This window comes from Myotis myotis, unplaced genomic scaffold (genome assembly GCF_014108235.1).
Source record: "Myotis myotis isolate mMyoMyo1 unplaced genomic scaffold, mMyoMyo1.p scaffold_m19_p_5, whole genome shotgun sequence".
NCBI lineage: Eukaryota > Metazoa > Chordata > Mammalia > Chiroptera > Vespertilionidae > Myotis > Myotis myotis.
This window is the reverse complement of record NW_023416357.1, coordinates 34,823,290-34,842,716: the sequence shown is the minus strand read 5'-3', so window position 1 is coordinate 34,842,716 and position 19,427 is coordinate 34,823,290. Positions and strand designations below refer to the sequence as shown.

The following is a 19,427-nucleotide window of genomic DNA, read 5'->3' as shown; positions in this document are numbered from 1 at the left end:
ACTGTGTATTTTTGGAGACCATAAACTTATTTTGTAACTTCACAAAGAGAATGTATACTAAAAAGAAGATAGCATTCTCTTAAGAGTTTTCCAAAACTGAGTAACGATGCTTACTATCCACAGGGCTTCAAGTTTTACAGAGGTAAAGAAACGTGCCAACCTTTCCTGAGCCTAACCGTTTGAACTGGCTGCCTATATAATCTATATTACCTTTTAAAAGAAAAGTGATCTTTTTCCCTTTGTACATCATCAACTACGTGTATTTATGCTTTTGATGAAACATGAAATTATTTTAATTTTGATTTCAGTACCTCTTTTTTAAGAAATCTATATACCTTAAACCAAAATGATAAGCTAATAAGAATTTCAAAAGAATGGAAAAAAATATCCTTCCAAGTAGATTGGATTGATCACCAATTTCAAACTAACTGAAAAATATTTCATACTCCACTGGCTTCCTTTAAAGTAAAATACAACACTTTCTCCATACCCAGAAATAGATTTTCTCAGTGGTCAAAGAAAATAATTGTATATCTTTCTCTTTGTGACAATTCTTCTCACCCTGAATTTCATAAAATCACACAACTTTAAATAGCATTAGTTTATTACCTAGTCACTGTGGTTACTTAAAACAATCTAGATATATACAAAAATTTGGAATGTTTTATAAATGCTGATTGACAAAAATATTACATAGCTGCTAATGGGATTTTTTTTAAACAGCAAATTAATGCTTAAAAGTTTAGTTCAATTTATAGCAATATTTGTGTTTAAATTTTTTAAAAGTATATAAACATTTAATTCTAAAGAGGTCAGAAAAAATTTTTAAAATAAATACATAGGGAATTTTAGAATTTCATGGATTCTGATAAACTAATGATTCTTTAATGAATGAGAAAAACAACTTTAGTTTTATGGGTACAATTCTGTACTGAGTAAATTACCCTTGACACATAATTTTTAATGGTTTAAAATTTTAGGGTAGCCAATTTTAAACACTGTTACTAAAAATAAGAAAGTTTTGATGGTTTGTTACATGATACTTATTAAAATAAAGTCTGTTATGGGTGTAGGCCTTGACTGTAAATCACTCACCTTTAAAAAAACTAAAAAAACTAAAAATGTCCTTTCTATGTCCTCAAATTATTAATCTTTTAAATTTTGAAACTTTATCATTACCAAAACAAAAATTCGAATGAAGAGTCCTTGTTATTTCATTTCAATTTTCCAATATTTTAGAAGAAAACTTTAGTTATTATTTTAAGTGCAAAACTTTTTGCTATTAGTTTTTAACATTATATCATGTATCATGTTACTCCTCTTGGTAACAAAATTTCCTTATTCAACTTTGTGTTACAAGAACATTTAAGAAATATTTTAAATTAACTAGAGTAGAAAAAATACTAGTGCATATAATAATACCTGTTGCATTTGTAATATTTCAATATAAAAGCAGACAATTAAGTTTAGATCATTGATAAATCAATTGTTCTTTGTGGCTTACTTCCTTTTCTAAAATTATAGTTTGTATATCTAATTCGAGGTAAAGTAGTTGAAAATGTAATAATTATATCTTTTTTTATGTATTCCTATTAAAAGCAGAAAATGACTGAAAAATTGATTTAAATCAATAAAACTGATGTGAAATACAATGTAAAATTACATATATTGAAATTACATTGTAAAATTACAATGCTAAAATAGTTTAAAATCAACTATGAATAAAGGGAACACCAAGGCTTATCTTAAAGAATCTGTTTGTCATTCTTTTTTTAGAGATTACAACACACATACAATAAATGAATTTTATCAAAATACAGCACATTTCTTCTACTATATCCATAAAAATCAATTCCTATGTAAATAGTACTGAAAATCAACAAAAATGAGTTAAAATTTACAAAGAGTTGTTAAAGGGTTTCAATCAACATTATTAAAACTATACAGTACAATAACCAATTGATAACATCTTGAAAGAAGTGCAATATTTGAGTTCACATCTTTTGAAAAGTTACTCTGACTAGCAAGAGCAATGAGTCTAACTCACTTTTGAAAAATAATGTCGATTGCTGTTTTTGCTAGTCCTATGAAAGTCTTAATTAAAACAAGGTTGAAGAAGAATAACATATTAAAAATTCCAAAATTATGTTTCTTAGTAATTAAAAATGAATTGCAATAACTGAATATTGCTCTAATGAAAGGCTCTAGATCAGCCTTGAATAAAAACAGTTATTGGTCTTCTATGGCACTTTTTTATGGTCCAAATATCCATGCATTCATTCTTACCATTGAATGCTATTCAATTTTTATTTGATTACATACAGAAAAATAAAACAAAATTTTGTTTGGATAAACAAATTAATAAACCTCTACCCACAATTTCTTACACTAATGACAACAAAGGCAGTTGGTGGTAAAACACTATTACACTGACACACTTAGAAACCCTTTAAAGACTCTGAAGTGTCGAGTTCACATTTAAGGTTACCTGTAGGAACAGCCCTTTATCTGAACACCTTTACACACTGGTAGGCCCCAAGGACCCATCCCTTTGCTCTACAACCCTCCACAGCAACGCTCTATCACTGTGCCAGTTTCACAAACTTGCTTTGGTTTCCTAGCTCCATGCGTACTGTTTCCTTTTACTTTACCAAGGCAATGTATGTGGGGCCAAACAAAAGCAAGAGGCTTTCCTAAATCTTCTTACATTTTGTGTCATAGCAACACAATCTTAAAACTGGCCATTTTAGTTTCCTTTGCTGCTTAAAATAAAAATTATAAATTAAGATTAAAATGGAGTATTAATTATAAAACAAATCGCAAATATCATTTGCAAAAAAAGAAAAAAAAAAAAAGAAAACAAGGGATTTCCATATCACAGAAAAAGCATGGACATACATCTACAGTAGAGTTTAAAATTTCCTGTGACTAAAAAATGGAAAATTGAATCACCAGTAGGAAATTTATGTAGTCAATGTCTATGACAAGTATAGATCCTGTAGAGCTCATAAAATGCAATCATCGTCTTTTTTATTTCTTTAAAAAGACATTACATTTTTTATTGCATTATTCTATTAATAAAAACACATGGACAGAAAGCTGTTTTTTCATTCTTTGCTTTCAGATTTTTACAGGAATTAACTTAATCAGGCCTTGGAAAGTGAACCCACCAGCACCACCTTCACCTGCTCACTCTTTGATTCAATATGCACATAGCAAAAGCCAACACTTCAAATCTCTTGCCCACATTAAAAAAAAAAAGTTTCAGCAGAAAAACATTAATAATCAGTTGAATAAAAATAAGGGCATAAAAGCTATGAGACAGCTAGCTCTGCCATCTGTCTCTGGGCTACAATCAAGGCTAACAAGAGCCTTGCACAGAGTTCAGTCTGTATATGAAATCCAAAAATAAACCTACAATCTATACAAAAACAACATACGTTTGTTTTTGTAGCCTTGATTACTATGTCTTTAAAAAAACCTAACAGGAAGTTTTATATGGTTTGAATTCAACAGTCTTCGCTATATACTGTACAGTGGTTCTTCCCCTCTAGCCACAAGTTTCATTATTTCATTAATGTACAAATTTGAACATACTTTTTTTGAGTTCTTCTTTATATATAAAAATAGTCAAAATATTAATTTCCCCTGCAAATATCTTCCAATAAATTTTGCTGTCTTCCCCCCCTTTTTGTCCACAGTTCTTATGAGGAAACCTCTCGTACAATGATGAGTTCTACTGTGTTCTGGAAAGTTTTTAGCAAGGACACTGCTTGTCCATGTTCAATATTAATGAAACTGTAGCCATTAGCCTAGAAGAAAGAAGAAAAATACTTTTTAAAAAACCAAACATTTCATAGTAATTTATTTGCAGAAAATAAGAATGATTTTGGCAATTGAAAACAACATTGAGACTCCTGAGCACTAAAATAGAATCTCTGAAGGTGGGATCCAGGAACCTATATTTTCAGATGATTCCTACATAATAGCCAATGCCAGGAATATTTGTCAAAGACACAGTGCCGTCAGTGTTGTGTGTATGCACTACCATGCGATTAAAGTCACCAAGTTGCAGGGGTAACAGATCAAGAACACTACACTTCCTATAATTTAGGCTAAATGTTTACCGAGGTCTTACTGTGTGCCAGACACACAGTTCTAAGTGCTTCCATGAATTAACTACTTTAATTCTCCTAACACAACAAAGATTCTTTCATCACCTTATTTTAGAGAAGTTACCATTTTTGAACTAAAATAAAATACTAAAATATATCAAACATGTATTAAAAGTATCAGTATGATTTTCCACAGTACAAGGTGGATATTATTTAAACTATGAAAGCATTAGAGTAGTCTATAGAAAATATCACTCTTTTTATCTACAAATATTTAAAGATAAACTTCATAAAATGCTTATTTTCAAATAAGGCATTTAATAATTTCTTGATGAGGAGGCAGATTAATTACAAAGTAAAAAATAAAGGAAATAATAAAAAGATGTATCTTAGTTACCTGAATAATTTTATCACCTGGTTGCAATAATTTTGATGCTGGTCCTTCAGGCTGTACCCTTGTTACAAATATACCCTTTAATAACAACAACAAAAAATTACTTAATGGGAAGCAGTATGCATAAATAACAGAGTACCAAGAAGCAATCTTTCTCAGTATGCAAAAATTTGAATTGTAAGGATTTCTCCTTGTCTTCTCTGAAAACATCGTGACAACCAACCCTATTATTATTTTTATATCCTCAGCCAAGGAGTGAGTATATTTTTTCCATTGATTTTTTTTTTTTAGAAAGATTGGAAAGGGGGAGGGAGAGAGAGAGAAACATCCATGTGAGAGAGACATATCGATTGGTTGCCTCCCACACGTGCCCTGAGTGGGGGTGGGGATCAAACCTGTCACCCACTGGTGAGCAGGCTGGTGGCAGGGCAACCCAACTCTATTATTTTTATTTTTGCCTCTGACAATTCAGTATAGTTATTTCTGTTTAAGTGATGAAGTTACTTCTATAGATGTACAGAAAAATAATTACGAAGTTAAAAATCACTTCACAGTATGAGGAACATGTGAAATATTTGGTTAAATTTATATACCTCGAACAATTAAACCGATCACATTTCAAAACAAAAAGCTGAACAATACCAAAAGAAATAAAAAAGGTGTCTGTCTAGATTTACAGAAATACATGTTAGATTTTTACATATGTACTAGAGGCCCAGTGCACGAAATTCATGCATGGGTAAGGTCCCTATGCCTGGCTGGTGATCAAGTCTGATCTGAAGGGCAACTGGTGGGGTGGTCAGGGGCCCATGCTGGCACCCGCCTTGGCTAGCCTGGCACTGCCTGCTCACTGGCCTGGTCCCCTGCCGCCACCACCAGTCGCCTCCTTCAGTGCCGCCCCCTGATCGCCCCACGGCTGCTGCCAGTCGCCACCCTCTGTGGGGTGACCAGCGGGGCAATCGGGGGGCCCCCGCTGGCACCTGCCTCGGCTGGCCTGGGTCCTGTGGGCAGCTCCTGCACTGAGCATCTGCCCCCTGGTGGTCAGTGCACATCATAGCGACCGGTTGTTCCACCATTTGGTCAATTTGCATATTAGGCTTTTATTATATAGGATAATAGATATTAATAGTGAATAAAACTTTATGGGTTTTTAAAAGAATATATAAATAAAACTCACATCATCATCAGGTCTGAATGGGTTTCCTCTTCCACCAACACCTCCTGATATGCTAAATCCAAGTTCTGGATCCTTTTCAACTCTCACTCGAATCTGAGATATCAAAATAAGGTAAGTTGCAACACAATAACATCCATAGTTAAGTATTGGTATATTAAGTTGTAACAAACAAACATAACTACGTAGGGATTCATCTAAAACAAATACCTGGGCAGATGAAGTGAAACTATGACATGGAATATTATGTTAATGAGTTAGTGAGTTAACGGCACAGCTAGGATTATAAAGCAAAGCTCATAACTTAATCTATTGCTGTTTTATGAGAATAGGCAACCAATTAATGTTAACCCTATTGTATTTTTTAGACATGGATCTTAAAAACATAGCATACACACAAAACATGTACATTATTAGTTTCTATTTATGAAACATCTACATTACATAGTATCTCTGTCTATTGGGCAATCCATAGATCCAAAATGAATAAAGCATTTGTTCTCTAAGTTTCTAATAATATCATTTTATCAATAAGCTATCAAAATATATGACTAGCGACTTTTTTTTTAAAGTACTTTGTAAGATTTAATTCTCAAAGTAGTTTGGAGACTAAAGTCAAGTTTCACAAACCGAGTGTCAAATAACCACAGCAAACCACAACATGCCAATTCAAGCTTAATGGTCTAAGGAGGAAAATGGGAGACATCTATAACACTGTTAACAATAAAAAAAAATATATTAAAAAAAGTTTAATGGCCTAGTTATATTGTTGAAGAAGGTCTGCTTTCATCAATCAGTTTGGGAAAAATAACCACCTTAGGAAAAAAAGAAAATCATGCCTAAAACACTACATCTTATGTCAATTAATGAGAATGGGGGTTGGGGTCATAAAGTCAAAAAAACCCACAGTTTAACACTTTATAAACTTAACAGAAAACAAGACCTTTAAACACAAAATGGTTAAAAAAAACTATGTTAAAATTCTATATGGATTTATTGCTAATAATTAAATAACCTATAAAATACATTAAAAGCTTAGTCTCATATTTCAAATATTCTTGATCATTCTTACCTCTTGCCTTGCCAGCTCATGGCCTTGTCTAGGAGAACAATGGGGCTGTGTATATGGAGGCTGGTGGGCCACTTTCAGCATCAAGTAATCAATTAGTTGTTCTCTAGAGGGATGCCTTGCCACAGATGCCTGAGGAAGGGGGTGATGTATTTGACTATAATTTGCCTGAGGCCTGAGAGGCTGGCCCATCTGTCCATTACTCAAAGGCATCTAAGAAAAACATGAAGTGTCTTAAAATGACCAATAATGATGTCTTAATACAAATAGTTGGATTTTCTTTTGGAGCATTTCAAAAGCACTAGAGGTTAACATTCTAAATCACAGTGTCATGCCACTTATACTATTTTTTCTAATTTTACACTAAAAAAACCCTGTTTATGTTTTAATTCTAAACTTGCCTGAGTGCTTGATGATAGAATGAGTTTTCAAAGATTTTAAATGAAAGTAAATCATATCTACATTTTAAAATATTTGCTTTTCTGTCTGATATAAATGCACCTATTATTTTCACATAACCAAATGTTAAAATGGTAAACAGTATGGCAAAAATCTTAAATTTAAGTAAGCCCATTAAAAGGGTATCTTTTCCTTTACTATCTTTAATTTCTCACATGCACATAAAACAAGCATTTGCCAGTGGTTTTTCTTTAAAACAAAAGTAATTTTTTGGTAGAATATTTTCCTAATCCTATATCTTTTCTATATTTATTCCTTTCTTTCTAGAATTAACAAGCCAATTCAGTTATGCAGGGCTGTGTATCAGTTAGCAATTTCAAAACTCTCTAAATATTAATTCCATAGAATAGTAACTACAAAAACGAAATTTTGACATTCTATTTTACTTTTCACATGCTAACAAAATATTTGAGATTATTTTGGTGTTTTAAGAGAATTATCTTTGTTTTAATGCCTTTCATTTTTAGAGATTAAATCTGAATTTAAAATCCCTTTGTAGCATTTGGCTAATAGCTTATTCTGTCTGGCAAATAAGGTTACATTTGTATTGTAAATATTTGCATGTGGAGAGATTCTGATTGGAAGAGGAAATAAATCTTTAAGCTATTCAGTTACTTAAAACATCATTGTTGATTATTAATAAAAGATGACCTCATCCACATGGAAATCATAGAAAAATTGTGAGGGAAATATTTGAACCCAATTTCCCTAAAAATTATCCAAAAGTAGAAAAATTGAAAATGCTTTTCTTTGTAAATCTTGCTTTGGTAAAGATGATTTTCACTTTTTAAAAGAGTCCTGTTTTTCACTGTTTTATATTTGAGAAGCTAGTTAATTCTGAGGACTGGAAACATATGTGAGTGTTTAATGACAGATGGTATTAGCACAAAGATGTCAGTATTTCCTGAAAAGTCTTTTTACTGGGTATTTACCACTCGATCACTGTAGATTTGAAGCAGTTAGTTTGCCCAGGAGTACCTAAGTAGTTGTGCTGTTTCTTTATTACTTACACACAACTCGGTAAACAACACTTGCTTTTCTCCATGTTTATATCCTTTTTTTCCTATGTGCAAATTCAATACTTTTCTCCTGTGGAGAATTCTCCAGACAATAATTACTTGTGACCCATGCTTAAGGCTCCTTGACACCCAGATACTTGTTAGCGCCTGACTTTCTACATCAATGTTAAACGTATTCGGGTAATATATTAAGCTATGTATAATACACAGGTGGCTCAGAGCAATAAAAAGCATAAAACAATCTCAGCAACCTAAACCATACAATGGATTTTAAATGAAAAAACAAAACTGGATAACAGAGCTCAACTAAAAGAAAAACCAAAAAATGATAGATATGTATGAAGTTAAATGTTATGTGGCTGGGTTTCTACTCTCAAGAACAATATAAAAATTTATATCATATATTACTATGCTACATAATTATATCTGGTTATTCTAGGATATGGAATTAGTTAAGAGAAAGGACAGAAGAGAGTACTAAAGAAAATAATTATCGCCCTAGCTCGTTTGGCTCAGTGGATAGAGCGTTGGCCTGCAAGCTGAAAGGTCCCAGGTTTGATTCTGGTCATGGGCACATGCCTGGGTTGTGGGCTCGACCCCTAGTGGGGGACTTGCAAGAAGCAGCTGATCCATGATTCTCTCTCATCATGGATGTTTCTATCTCTCTCTCCCTCTTCCTTCCTCTCTGAAATCAATAAAAAATACATATATTAAAAAAAAAAAGAAGAGAAAATAATTATCTATCTGGCACTGGTGACAGAAAAATAAACTTTCTAAATGAGTGACACTTTAGCTACAAAATTAATAATAATAAACCATCATCTATTCTACCACATATAAAAGTCTAATTACTTTTAGTTACATTTAAAGTATTTTAATATGCTCCTGGTAATAGTAAAATAATTTCAAATGAAGAATTTAAGGTAGGTTCAAGTTTAACTCTTCAAATAGGTTTATCACAAATGCCAAAATCCCTTTGATTCAAATGATAAAATAAGTAGGTGATACTATAGACATACAAAATAATACAACAAAATAATTCACTAGTGTAGGAAAAAATCATGGAATAAATTGAAAAATAGCGGAATACAATTTTCGATTTTTCAATTATTTTAAAAATAAATCCTTACTAATAACTAAGCAAGGAAGGAAAGTTCTCAAAAAAGTATTTTCAGTGTTAAAGCATCTATGCTATTTCTAGTTCAAAAACAACAAACATAGTAAGCTCACAGATACCACTTTATTTCCTGAGCACCTACTTTCAAGCTGTCTGGAGGAACATCTTTGTGACTAAGTGTAGCTGATGAGTAGTTGTGCTGTCCTGAAATGAATATATCATCTTGACAAGGATCTCCTGGACAGGATGTCTGGGGATGCTTCAAATTAGGGGAAAATAAAAAATAAAGAAGTAATGATCTTTAAGATGTACAACCAAATGATGATGACACTTGAGAGATTAGGAAAAAAATAGCGCTATAGAAAGATGAAGAACCAAATGAAACATTAACATCAAAACTGCCATCAATCTGAGTACCTTTATGACTGATGTTAACTAAACTGATCATTGTAATCATTTTGTAATATATACATACATATATCAAATTATCAAGATATACACCTTGGACTAATACAATGTTATGCCAATTACATCTCAATAAAACTGGGGGGGAAAAAAACTAGCACTTTTAGCCATCTTCCAAAGTTAATGGCAAAATGTTTTTTTTTGTTGTTTTTTTTTCTGACCAGGGCTGGGGATTGAGCCTACAATCCAGGTACATGTCCCTGACTGGAATTGAACCTGGGATCCTTCAGTCCGCAGGCCAACGCTCTATCCACTGAGCCAAACAGGCTAGGGCTGTTTGTTCTTGTAATATATAAAACATATATACAGATACACACTGTTATTTCTTTATAATGCTTTTAGTTTTATTTATAATAATAGCTAGCTGTAACACTTTGAGCCACACTCTTAATCCAATTAAGAGTCCCAAATTTTAAGAGCAACTAAAATATATTCCTGTTGAGCACCACAGAAAGTTTTTTGGTAAAAAAATTACCTGATGTTCTTTCAACAGCATAGTATCACCGAGGATTTTCTTCTAAATGATGAGCAGTACCAATAAACATACCGTTAAATAAAACTTGTTTTACCCTAATTTCATCATACTAATATTAGTCAGCTCCATATTTTCAAAAGCACTGGTTTGGGGAAATGCTTTTAAAATTAACTAACCAGAATTCCTATTTTTATATGTCAAGTGATACCCTTATATTATAGCTTATCTCACTGATAGTTTTAGATTAAAAGTAGATGCAATTTCATTATCTTGAACATTTCTTATAAATATACTGGGATGCAAGATACCTAAAATTTTCATTTTAATTTCATTCTAAATACACTTAGCTATATTTTAGAAAACTAGAGAAATTGTTACTTTCAAAACAGTACATGGGTAGCAATATAAATATGCAAATTACATCATCATGTTGAAAAATAATTTGAATCTACTTCATTATGATATGCCACAGGATACATATAAACCTAAGGGTTTATAATGTAATCTTAGAAACTGTATCTGCAACAGATCTATCATGTACAGTTAATTGCTAGTTCAAACCATGGCTTAGCATTTTTAGTACTTTGGTCTAATTTTGTGTATTTAATTAAATGAAAACTTTATTTTCCTTCTCCATTTTCAACTGTGCTTTCAGAATGCATAAAAATCAACTTAGCTCATAGCTTAAGTTTAAAGTCAAGCCTGAATGTACAACTATGTTTATTTAATCTTTAAAAGAACAAGTATATTATAATTGAAAAAGTAAAATGCAACAACAGACTCAAAGGCTCTGAATTTAAGAATAACAAGCAAAAAATATTACTGTGTAAGAATTTGTAAAGAACAATTGTTCCAGATGACTGTAAGATTACCCCTGAGTTAATAAAGGCCCCTGTCTTTACTTTGACTTCTGCTAGAATAGTGCCAGAACCCTCTCTCCCTGTTTCAATCTGATAACTTACAAAACGATTGTTGCCACTGTAATATAACATAGAAACCAAGTGGTGCCAGGTGACAGAAGGCAAAGCAAGATGGGTGAGACACAGTCAGAGCCAAGCTCCTATCCTAAAACAAATCAGGAGTATATTAAGACGGGGTGAGGATGGGGAGAGTAGATGCTCAGGAAAAAGCAAAGCATCCCAAAGTAAGCAGAGTTAATATGGAAATAAAACTGGGGAGGGGATAAAATAAGGTCATAAGGAAGAAAGGTCTTTTCAGGATGGAAGGAGAGGGGCAGAGGAAATATTTATTTGGAGGCTATGCTACTACCTCAAGTTGTTAGGCAGAGAAAATCTTAAAACAGCCAGGCCAGAGTTGTTCTGTTCTTTCTCCTTCTCTGCTATTCCTACACCCTATCCTTAACTTTCAATATTAAAAGAATAAACCTTTCATTTTCACCACGAATGACTATGGCTGAAATGTGGGTAATAAAGAATTTGGGTTTTGTCTTTTCATTGTACTTATTGCAATTTTTCAGCCTCATTTTTTATATTTAGCTACTTATGATCAAACTTAGTTCCACTTAGTTCTTAGTGCTTTTTTTGGCCAATACTCAATCGTTAACATGAAAACTACTGCTCCCCACAACTCTTCTGTGGATTACATATGGCAGTCTTAAAATCTTGAGTTTAGGGAGAGCAAGCTAGTTTCAAGAGAGAAAACACTATAAATAATAATTTTTAACCCCTCTCAGTTATTTCTATTGCTCACCCATTTTTACATAAAAAAAGAGTTGACTACATCCTTAGTTATGACCATAGAAACCTAAGAGATAAAGACTAAATCAGCTTTGCAGCAAGTTTTAGCACTAAGCCATGGTGGAACTGGGAGGTAACAAGATACCTAACCCCACAGCAAATTTTATTTTCCAGAAACGTTAAAACATTAAAATGTGGGGTTTATTTCTCTCTGTGCACTAAAGTACTGGTCTACTACAGGTACTCACTCGGAAAATGTGCCCACCAGAACCTCTTCCGTCTGCAACACAAAAGGCAAGACTGCCTTGGCTGCCATGCAGGTCCCTAGAGCTGCCACAGTGAAAGCTGCTTACAGCAGTGAAATTGGAATTAAAGGACCGTGACAGCACACTCTGAATGAAGAGGGGATAGATTTAACAGATTAGTGTAGCATGCAAAATTTACAAGACATGTTATGTATAGATGCTTTTACAAGTAAGCCCAATACCACACAGAAATATCATGCAACATGGAATTTCAGTGCCACTGAAAGAAACTGGCACTATTTACCATATAGATACATGACAACATACAAATATACACACAAATTACATGTAATCCCACCATTCAAGTTTAGACATTAAAAAATAGGAATTGATGTCATACCTAGATCTATCTGTACAGCTATACATGGGACACAAACTAATTACTCTCTAAAGATAAATTTTACCAACAACCAGTTAAGTAAAAATAAAGTCTGCTTCATTTTATAGAAGTTATCTTATTATTAAATAAAAGCAGAGTTTAAATACATAATATAGCACAAATTATATTTGGCAAAACATATTAGGCTCTTGGCCATTGTAAAAGTTTAATATAAACACAGAATTTTAGGATATAACATTTAAAAGGCTCCCACTGCTCTATAATTACCAAAATAAAAACAAAAACTAGAAAGTGCACAAAAACTTTCTCCCATCCAAATAAATAGATATTAAAAACATTATATTTTAGGAGTTAGTAGTGCCCTTTGCTGCTTAAATGCAAAGAACAATTGATAGAATCCTTCCAAATATTGAGTTTATATAAACGTCTAATCATTTATCCTAGGGCTGCCTGAAAAATGTACCTCAATAAATGCACTGCCTGATTCTCATTATTCCTGCTTCTTTACTTCCAGAGTTGTTAACTGCTATTCTTTCATGTACATGCTTTTAGTCATGTTCCTGAATATTGAGAGTCTGATGGTAAAACTGAGAGAAACCACATTTTGAGCATGGCTTGTAATGAAGAAATATGCAATGACGTTATAAGCATTTCTATATTACTCTTAGGGAATATACACCTTCTTCAGATTATGAAACTGATGTCTACTATTAAGAAACATTAACATGACATTCCAGAATTAAATGGATCTATAAAATTACAAGGTACATTTTTAGTTATTTTGTGGATTTTAAAGTAATAACTAAAGAAAAAGCTAAGCTTAATAGGCTAGGCCTGTACTTTTCCAAACCATTTCACGATAAATAAGGATTTAGCAGAGGCAATTCAGAGGTTCCATAAACAGCTGGTTAGAATGTAAAAATAAAGAAATTATACACACAGTTACATACACATGGTTTGTTTTAACATGTTGTTGAGTGGACTGACTGACCTTGTTTAAGGATATGTAGATTTGAAACAAAGCCTATTATGCCATCTTTGAACACATATGACGTTTTGTAAATATCTCACTGAATAAGAAAGCTTATGCTCAGAACAGGTCTGGTTTTTAATTCAGGCTTGTGCTCTGACACTCATATAAAACTGCACTCCATCACAACACATGGAAACACTGAACAGAACAGTGCTGGGCAAATGTCCTGAGCACTGTTGTTCATTACATGCAAATAGTTGCATAAGAGCAACTGAACATGAAAATTATCATGTTGAAAATAGATACAGAGGCAGAGCTGCCTCAAACAGACCGTCAAACTGCAGCGGGAAGGCCGGGGAGGGTAGGGGAGCAGAAGGGGGAGGGGTAAGAGATCAACTGAAGGACTTATATGCATGCATATAAGCATAACCAATGGACATAAGACACTAGGGGGTAGGGGAGAAAAAGAAAAAAAAAAGAAAGAAAAAAAAAAGATTATGTGCCCGGAAATGTCAAGAAAATAAACTGGAAATTTCAAAAAAAAAGAAAAGAAAATTATCATGTGTTAATCTTTAATCATATCTGGTTGAGTGCTTATGTATCTAAGTTGTTTTAATTTAATAAGTACTATTAGCAAATGCTGACTTAATAATTCAACTTTGAAATAAATTTTATTCATTTTCAGTGCTGTTAAATTTTATTTATAAATAAGTCTTGAGATTTCTGAGGTGAAACCTATTTTATATGTGTGGATTCTAGATAGTTTGTTGGGGTGGGAGAGGTGTGACTACCACGTTTCAAAACCAAGTAAGGGTCAATAACTTATCTATTTCTGTATTATTAATAAACTCCCAGCTGGGCAAAGTAGCAACTTTTGATTGGAGGACTTACCCCTAGAGGTAGGAAAGGCATTGTGAAATTCCCTGAAGAAATTTTTCAAATGTCTACCATGCCATCAGAATTATGTTTTGGGGAGGAAAGGGGGATTACAGAGGAGCAAACAGAGATCTTTCATCAACCTCCACCATTGTCAATCAATACTTTCAAGTTTGGAGTCTACATCACATTGCCCTATGCATTTCCTAGTTTCACCTCAATTCTCATCTCTAAATTACCAGTGGGCAAAATTGAGACACTACTTTCATATACTCTCCAAGCAACCGTATGGCAAATTTCTAAATATAAAAAGCAGAGAGGCACAATGAACAATGTAGTGGCTGCTACTTGCTTCCATTTACTAAAGTCCAGGCACTCTCTGTCAGATAGGAAAGTAATGGGAAAATAGCCATTGGAGATGTCAACTAATATTAATACACTAGAGGCCTGGTGCACAACATTTGTGCACTGGGGGGTGGGGGAGGTCCCTCAGCCCAGCCTGCGCCCTCTTGCAGTCTGGGACCCCCTGGGGGATGTCGCAGAGGTGGGAGAGGCTCACACCACTGCCACTGCACTTGTCAGCCGTGAGTCCGGCTTCTCTCAAGGGATGTCTGACTGCTTGCTTAGGCCTGCTCCCTGCAATTGGACATCCTTAGCACTGCCATGGAGGGGGAAGAGGCTCCCGCCACCAACGCTGCACTCACCAGCTGTGAGCCCAGCTTCTGGCTGAGCGGCGCTCTCACTGTGGGAGTGCACTGACCACCAGGGGGCAGCTCCTGCATTGAGCGTCTGCCCCCTGGTGGTCAGTGGGCATCATAGTGACTGGTCGTTCCACCATTTGGTGGATTTGCATATTAGCCTTTAATTATATAAGATAGTATAGTATAGTATAGTATAATAAACAAACTCATTTCATCCTCCAAATCTGCTATTCTTCCTCTATGTTCAGTAGTAGTTACTGGCATTCCTCAAAACCAGTTAGTTATTCCAGGCACCAATCTCAAGTTTAATTTCTTGATTCAATGACTGATTATAGGAATTTTACAATCAAAAGTAAATTCTTATCAAGTCTATTTCAGAACTGCCTCTTAAATTCATTTCTTTCCCTCAATTCCACTGATATATTCTCATGTATTTTCGGGACTACTACTAGATGGCTTCATTACCCAGTCAACTTAACTCTGTAGCCTCTCCTCCTCAAACCCAGTACCACACCAGAAGTTTATTTATAAAACAGCTATATTACTCCTCTGCTTAAGAGATTTTCAAATTTGTCACCAAAAACATACAAGTTCAAAGAACCTTAACTGTATGTACAAAGTTATAGCTGAAACACAATAAATAGATGAGAATGAAGTTACCTAACCTTACAGATGGCTTAGTTATTTAAAGTTGAGAGGACAGCATTGCATAGAGCTAACAATTACAGGCAGAGATGCAATGTGGGTTGATATAAGGTACTAATTATATTTTAGGCATTTATTTCTGAAAAATTCAACTTAAGGAATTTTTTAAAATAACGACTAACTGAGGTTGTATATTTTTCAAAAACCAGTATATTATATTTAATAAACAGAGGTAAGATAATTCTTGGGTAAAATCCACTAAGAGGTACCAAGCTAAATCCTAAAGAAAGAATATGCCTATACATTTGAGCACAGAACTGTGACACTAATATATGAGTTTTACAGGATATTTAAAAATGGTAACTTCTTTCAAAAAACAAACATGTACACACTATAGTAGAGCCAGACAAGTGAGTTTAAATAGGTCACAAATGCAATTCGAAAAGAGTAATGCCATGCCAGAAGCCATCTGTGTCAGTGACAGTGTTAGTCATATAACTGGGGGGAAAAATCTTAGATGAAATATTTACATTTACAGTACATCTGTTTTTCTGTTAACTGTACAATAAACTGCTTATTTTTTGCATACATATTTACTTAATCAATTATTAATAGATGACAAGAGGTCAGAAAATGCTAAACAGAGGTACATATGTATATACATGTATTACTCATAGTATGTGTGGCACAATCTAAAAACCACATACAAAAATAAATAAAATGAATGTAAGCCTATCAAAAAAACACTGAGGAGTAAGAGAAGGGAGAGAAGCTTATACTACCACCTCAATGGCTCCGGGTCTGACAAGTTGGAACTTGGAATTCTATTGTCAGCACCAAGGAAAAACTCCTAGAATATAAATATATAGGGTGTCCCCCCAAAATGTATACATTTTCAACAGCTGATAGCTCAATTTTGAAAATGAAATGTATTTTAATAAACACTGCCATTATAATTATTCAAAGTGTATGCATACATTTTTTAAGGACATCCTATATATTCAAAAATCCAGAGTATCTTGTTTCACCTTGTTTTAAAAAAAACCCAAGAATGCCAAATTTGTAAAGGAAAATCAGTAAATTCGTGAGAATAAAAAAATTCATGTTTAATTACCTTTTCTAACTTTTTGGCTTCTATATGTCGTAGTACTTGTTCTCGCCAATCATGAGGAACTTTATTTTTTCCTGGAGGATCTAATAAAGAATGCTCAGAACCAACCCTTGCATTTGGTCTTTTTGAAGGACTAGTCCGTGAATAGTTGAAATCACTAACTGACATAGTTCTCTCTGGTATTTCACTAACTGAGGGTCGAGCACTTTGAGGTCTAGATGTATTTGGACCATCAATACTATACGTTCGTGCAGAAAGAGGTCTCTGTGATCCTGACATCATTGGAGCAGTTCTTCCCACTGGATGTAACTCCCTGTATGATAAATAATCTCCTTCAGGGATTTGGGCCCGCCTTGTGGGACCTGGCTCACTAACATTTACAGAGGCTGTAGAGGACACACTACTTTGTCGCTGAATTGTATTTCGAGTTGCTCCAGGAATGAGTCGGTCATTTGGTGAGATGGCCCACATTTCCCCATGTCTTCCTGGGCCAAGTCTTGGATGTAAATGGTATCCAGTATTAGCTCGAACATTGTTATGGTTAGAGAAATTCATATTGGCAGAATGTTTATTAGCATAACTGTGGTTTTCTGTGCTCTCTGATCGAGGAAGGCGCTGAGAAGGAAAAGTGACGTGATCCATTTGGGGATTTTGTTTGGAGTGCCACAAAGTGTCCTTGACTGCAGCGCTGCTGCTGTACTGGATGTTATATTGTGGAGGACCATATATCTGAGGCGCAGATTGTGGGCCACTTGCTATGGGGCCTCTTACATTTGGCTCTTCAGGATTATGATTTGAATCAAACTTAAAAATTGCCTTTGTACCTGATATTAAATCAGAAGATGAAGAAGAACCAGTAAATACTTGCAATGGTTGATCATACAAAAGTGTAGCAGACTTGCTCCTGACTATATTTTTTCCATCAATAGTAGATGTGACTTTAGCTGTTGCACTTGGCTGCTGAAGTCCATTATCACTAAGAATGTCATAGATTTTTAGCTCTCCAGTCTCCATATTAGTTATGCTATGAGATTTCACAACAGACCCAACTGGCCCACTTCTCTGAGGGGAGAGATCTTCGGTGCTCTTGGAAATACCCATATCAACAGAAGGATCAGTGTCCTGGGGCTCAGTCTTCAGAGGAGACTGTGGAGTTTCCTCAGAATGTCCATTCACCTTATTTACACATTCCAGATTAGGACACTTGTTTCCATTTTCCAAGCGCTCAGCTTGTCCTTTAGCATTAACGCTTAAAAAGGCCGTTCCAAGCATGATATCCTGTGCCTTTGATCTTCCTATTCTCTCTGGTTGAAATGTATCATTGGTTATAAGTTTATGAAGATTCATATTGATATGGTCTAATTTGTGAGATTCATCAGATGTGGCTATTGAGTCAATACCTTTCTCAATAAGAACTAATCGTTCCTCAATATTCAAATCATATTCAGGTAAGTTGAAATCTTTTTTATCATGAACCTTGAATTGTTCCTCTGTTGAATGGTTTAAAATATCTCCATTTTGTAAAAGGCTGTTAAAATTTTCATCTTCTTGCCTAAAACAAAAATAATGTTATCAAAAACATCATAAAGCCCAGTTTTCTTAGTAATGGGAGATTTATATTAAATGGAGAAAAGTAAAACTATCTGAAAATTTATAATCAAGATTAATTTTCATCAATGTCATAAATCACTTAGTCACAATACAGTTTGAGCTAAATAAAGAAAAAAATTATGTGTCCTCTTCTGGTACAGCTTTTCACAAATGTGCTAAAATATGAAATGCTTGCCCTGCCGGTGTGGCTCAGTGGTTGAGTGTCGACCTATAAACCAGGAGGTCACGGTTCTTTCCCAGTCAGGGCACATGGCTGGATTGCGGGCTTGATTCCCAATAGGAGGCATGCAGGAGGCAGCCAATCAATGGTACTCTCGCATCATTGATGTTTCTCTTTCCCTCTCCCCTCCTCTCTGAAATAAATAAAAATACACTTTAAAATATGACATGCTTGAAAGATGGGCAGATACATGGAGAAAGAGCCAATAATTTGAACAGTTGAGTAAAACGCACAGAACATTTTTATGAATAATTCCGAAACCTTATATTAGCCATAGTTATCATAATAACTGTTATTAGATTCAAATATATAGATAAGGAAATTATATAAAGAACTAAACAATAGCTCTACAAAATATGAAGTATCAAAACTGAAATTAACCCTGGCTGGTGTTGCTAAATGGTTAGAGTGTTGGTTTGTGCACCAAAGGGTCTCGGGTTTGATTCCTAGTCAAGGGCATGTTACCTGGGTTGCAAGTTTGATCCCTGGTCCAGTGGGGTCTCATGTGGGAGGCAACCAATCATTGTGTCTCTCTCAAAGTGATGTCTCTCTCTCTCTCTCTCTCTTTTTCCTTCCTTACCTCCCTCTTCCTCTAAAATTCAATGGAAAAAAATATCCTCGATGAGGGTTAACAACAACAACAAAAAAACACACAAAAAAC

General features: G+C 34.1%; 1 protein-coding gene across 21 annotated transcripts in view; it reads right to left on the bottom strand.

Moving 5' to 3' along the window:
- Positions 1-586: 586 nt before the first annotated feature.
- The window catches only part of ERBIN (erbb2 interacting protein), a 126,768-nt gene continuing 107,927 nt past the window's right edge, over positions 587-19,427 (bottom strand). For 6 of the 21 annotated variants that reach the window (XM_036309240.1, XM_036309243.1, XM_036309246.1 and 3 more), the window contains 8 exons: positions 16,939-18,487; positions 12,233-12,376; positions 10,288-10,329; positions 9,490-9,606; positions 6,756-6,965; positions 5,687-5,779; positions 4,513-4,587; positions 587-3,812 (listed from right to left, as the gene is read on the bottom strand). In XM_036309240.1, coding sequence (XP_036165133.1) covers positions 3,705-3,812; positions 4,513-4,587; positions 5,687-5,779; positions 6,756-6,965; positions 9,490-9,606; positions 10,288-10,329; positions 12,233-12,376; positions 16,939-18,487 — 2,338 coding nt within the window. In that variant the 3' untranslated portion in view covers positions 587-3,704. Of the gene's footprint in view, positions 3,813-4,512; positions 4,588-5,686; positions 5,780-6,755; positions 6,966-9,489; positions 9,607-10,287; positions 10,330-12,232; positions 12,377-13,037; positions 13,217-16,938; positions 18,488-19,427 lie in introns of those variants that run through there. The other 15 variants (XM_036309245.1, XM_036309252.1, XM_036309251.1 and 12 more) reach the window with 15 other exon arrangements.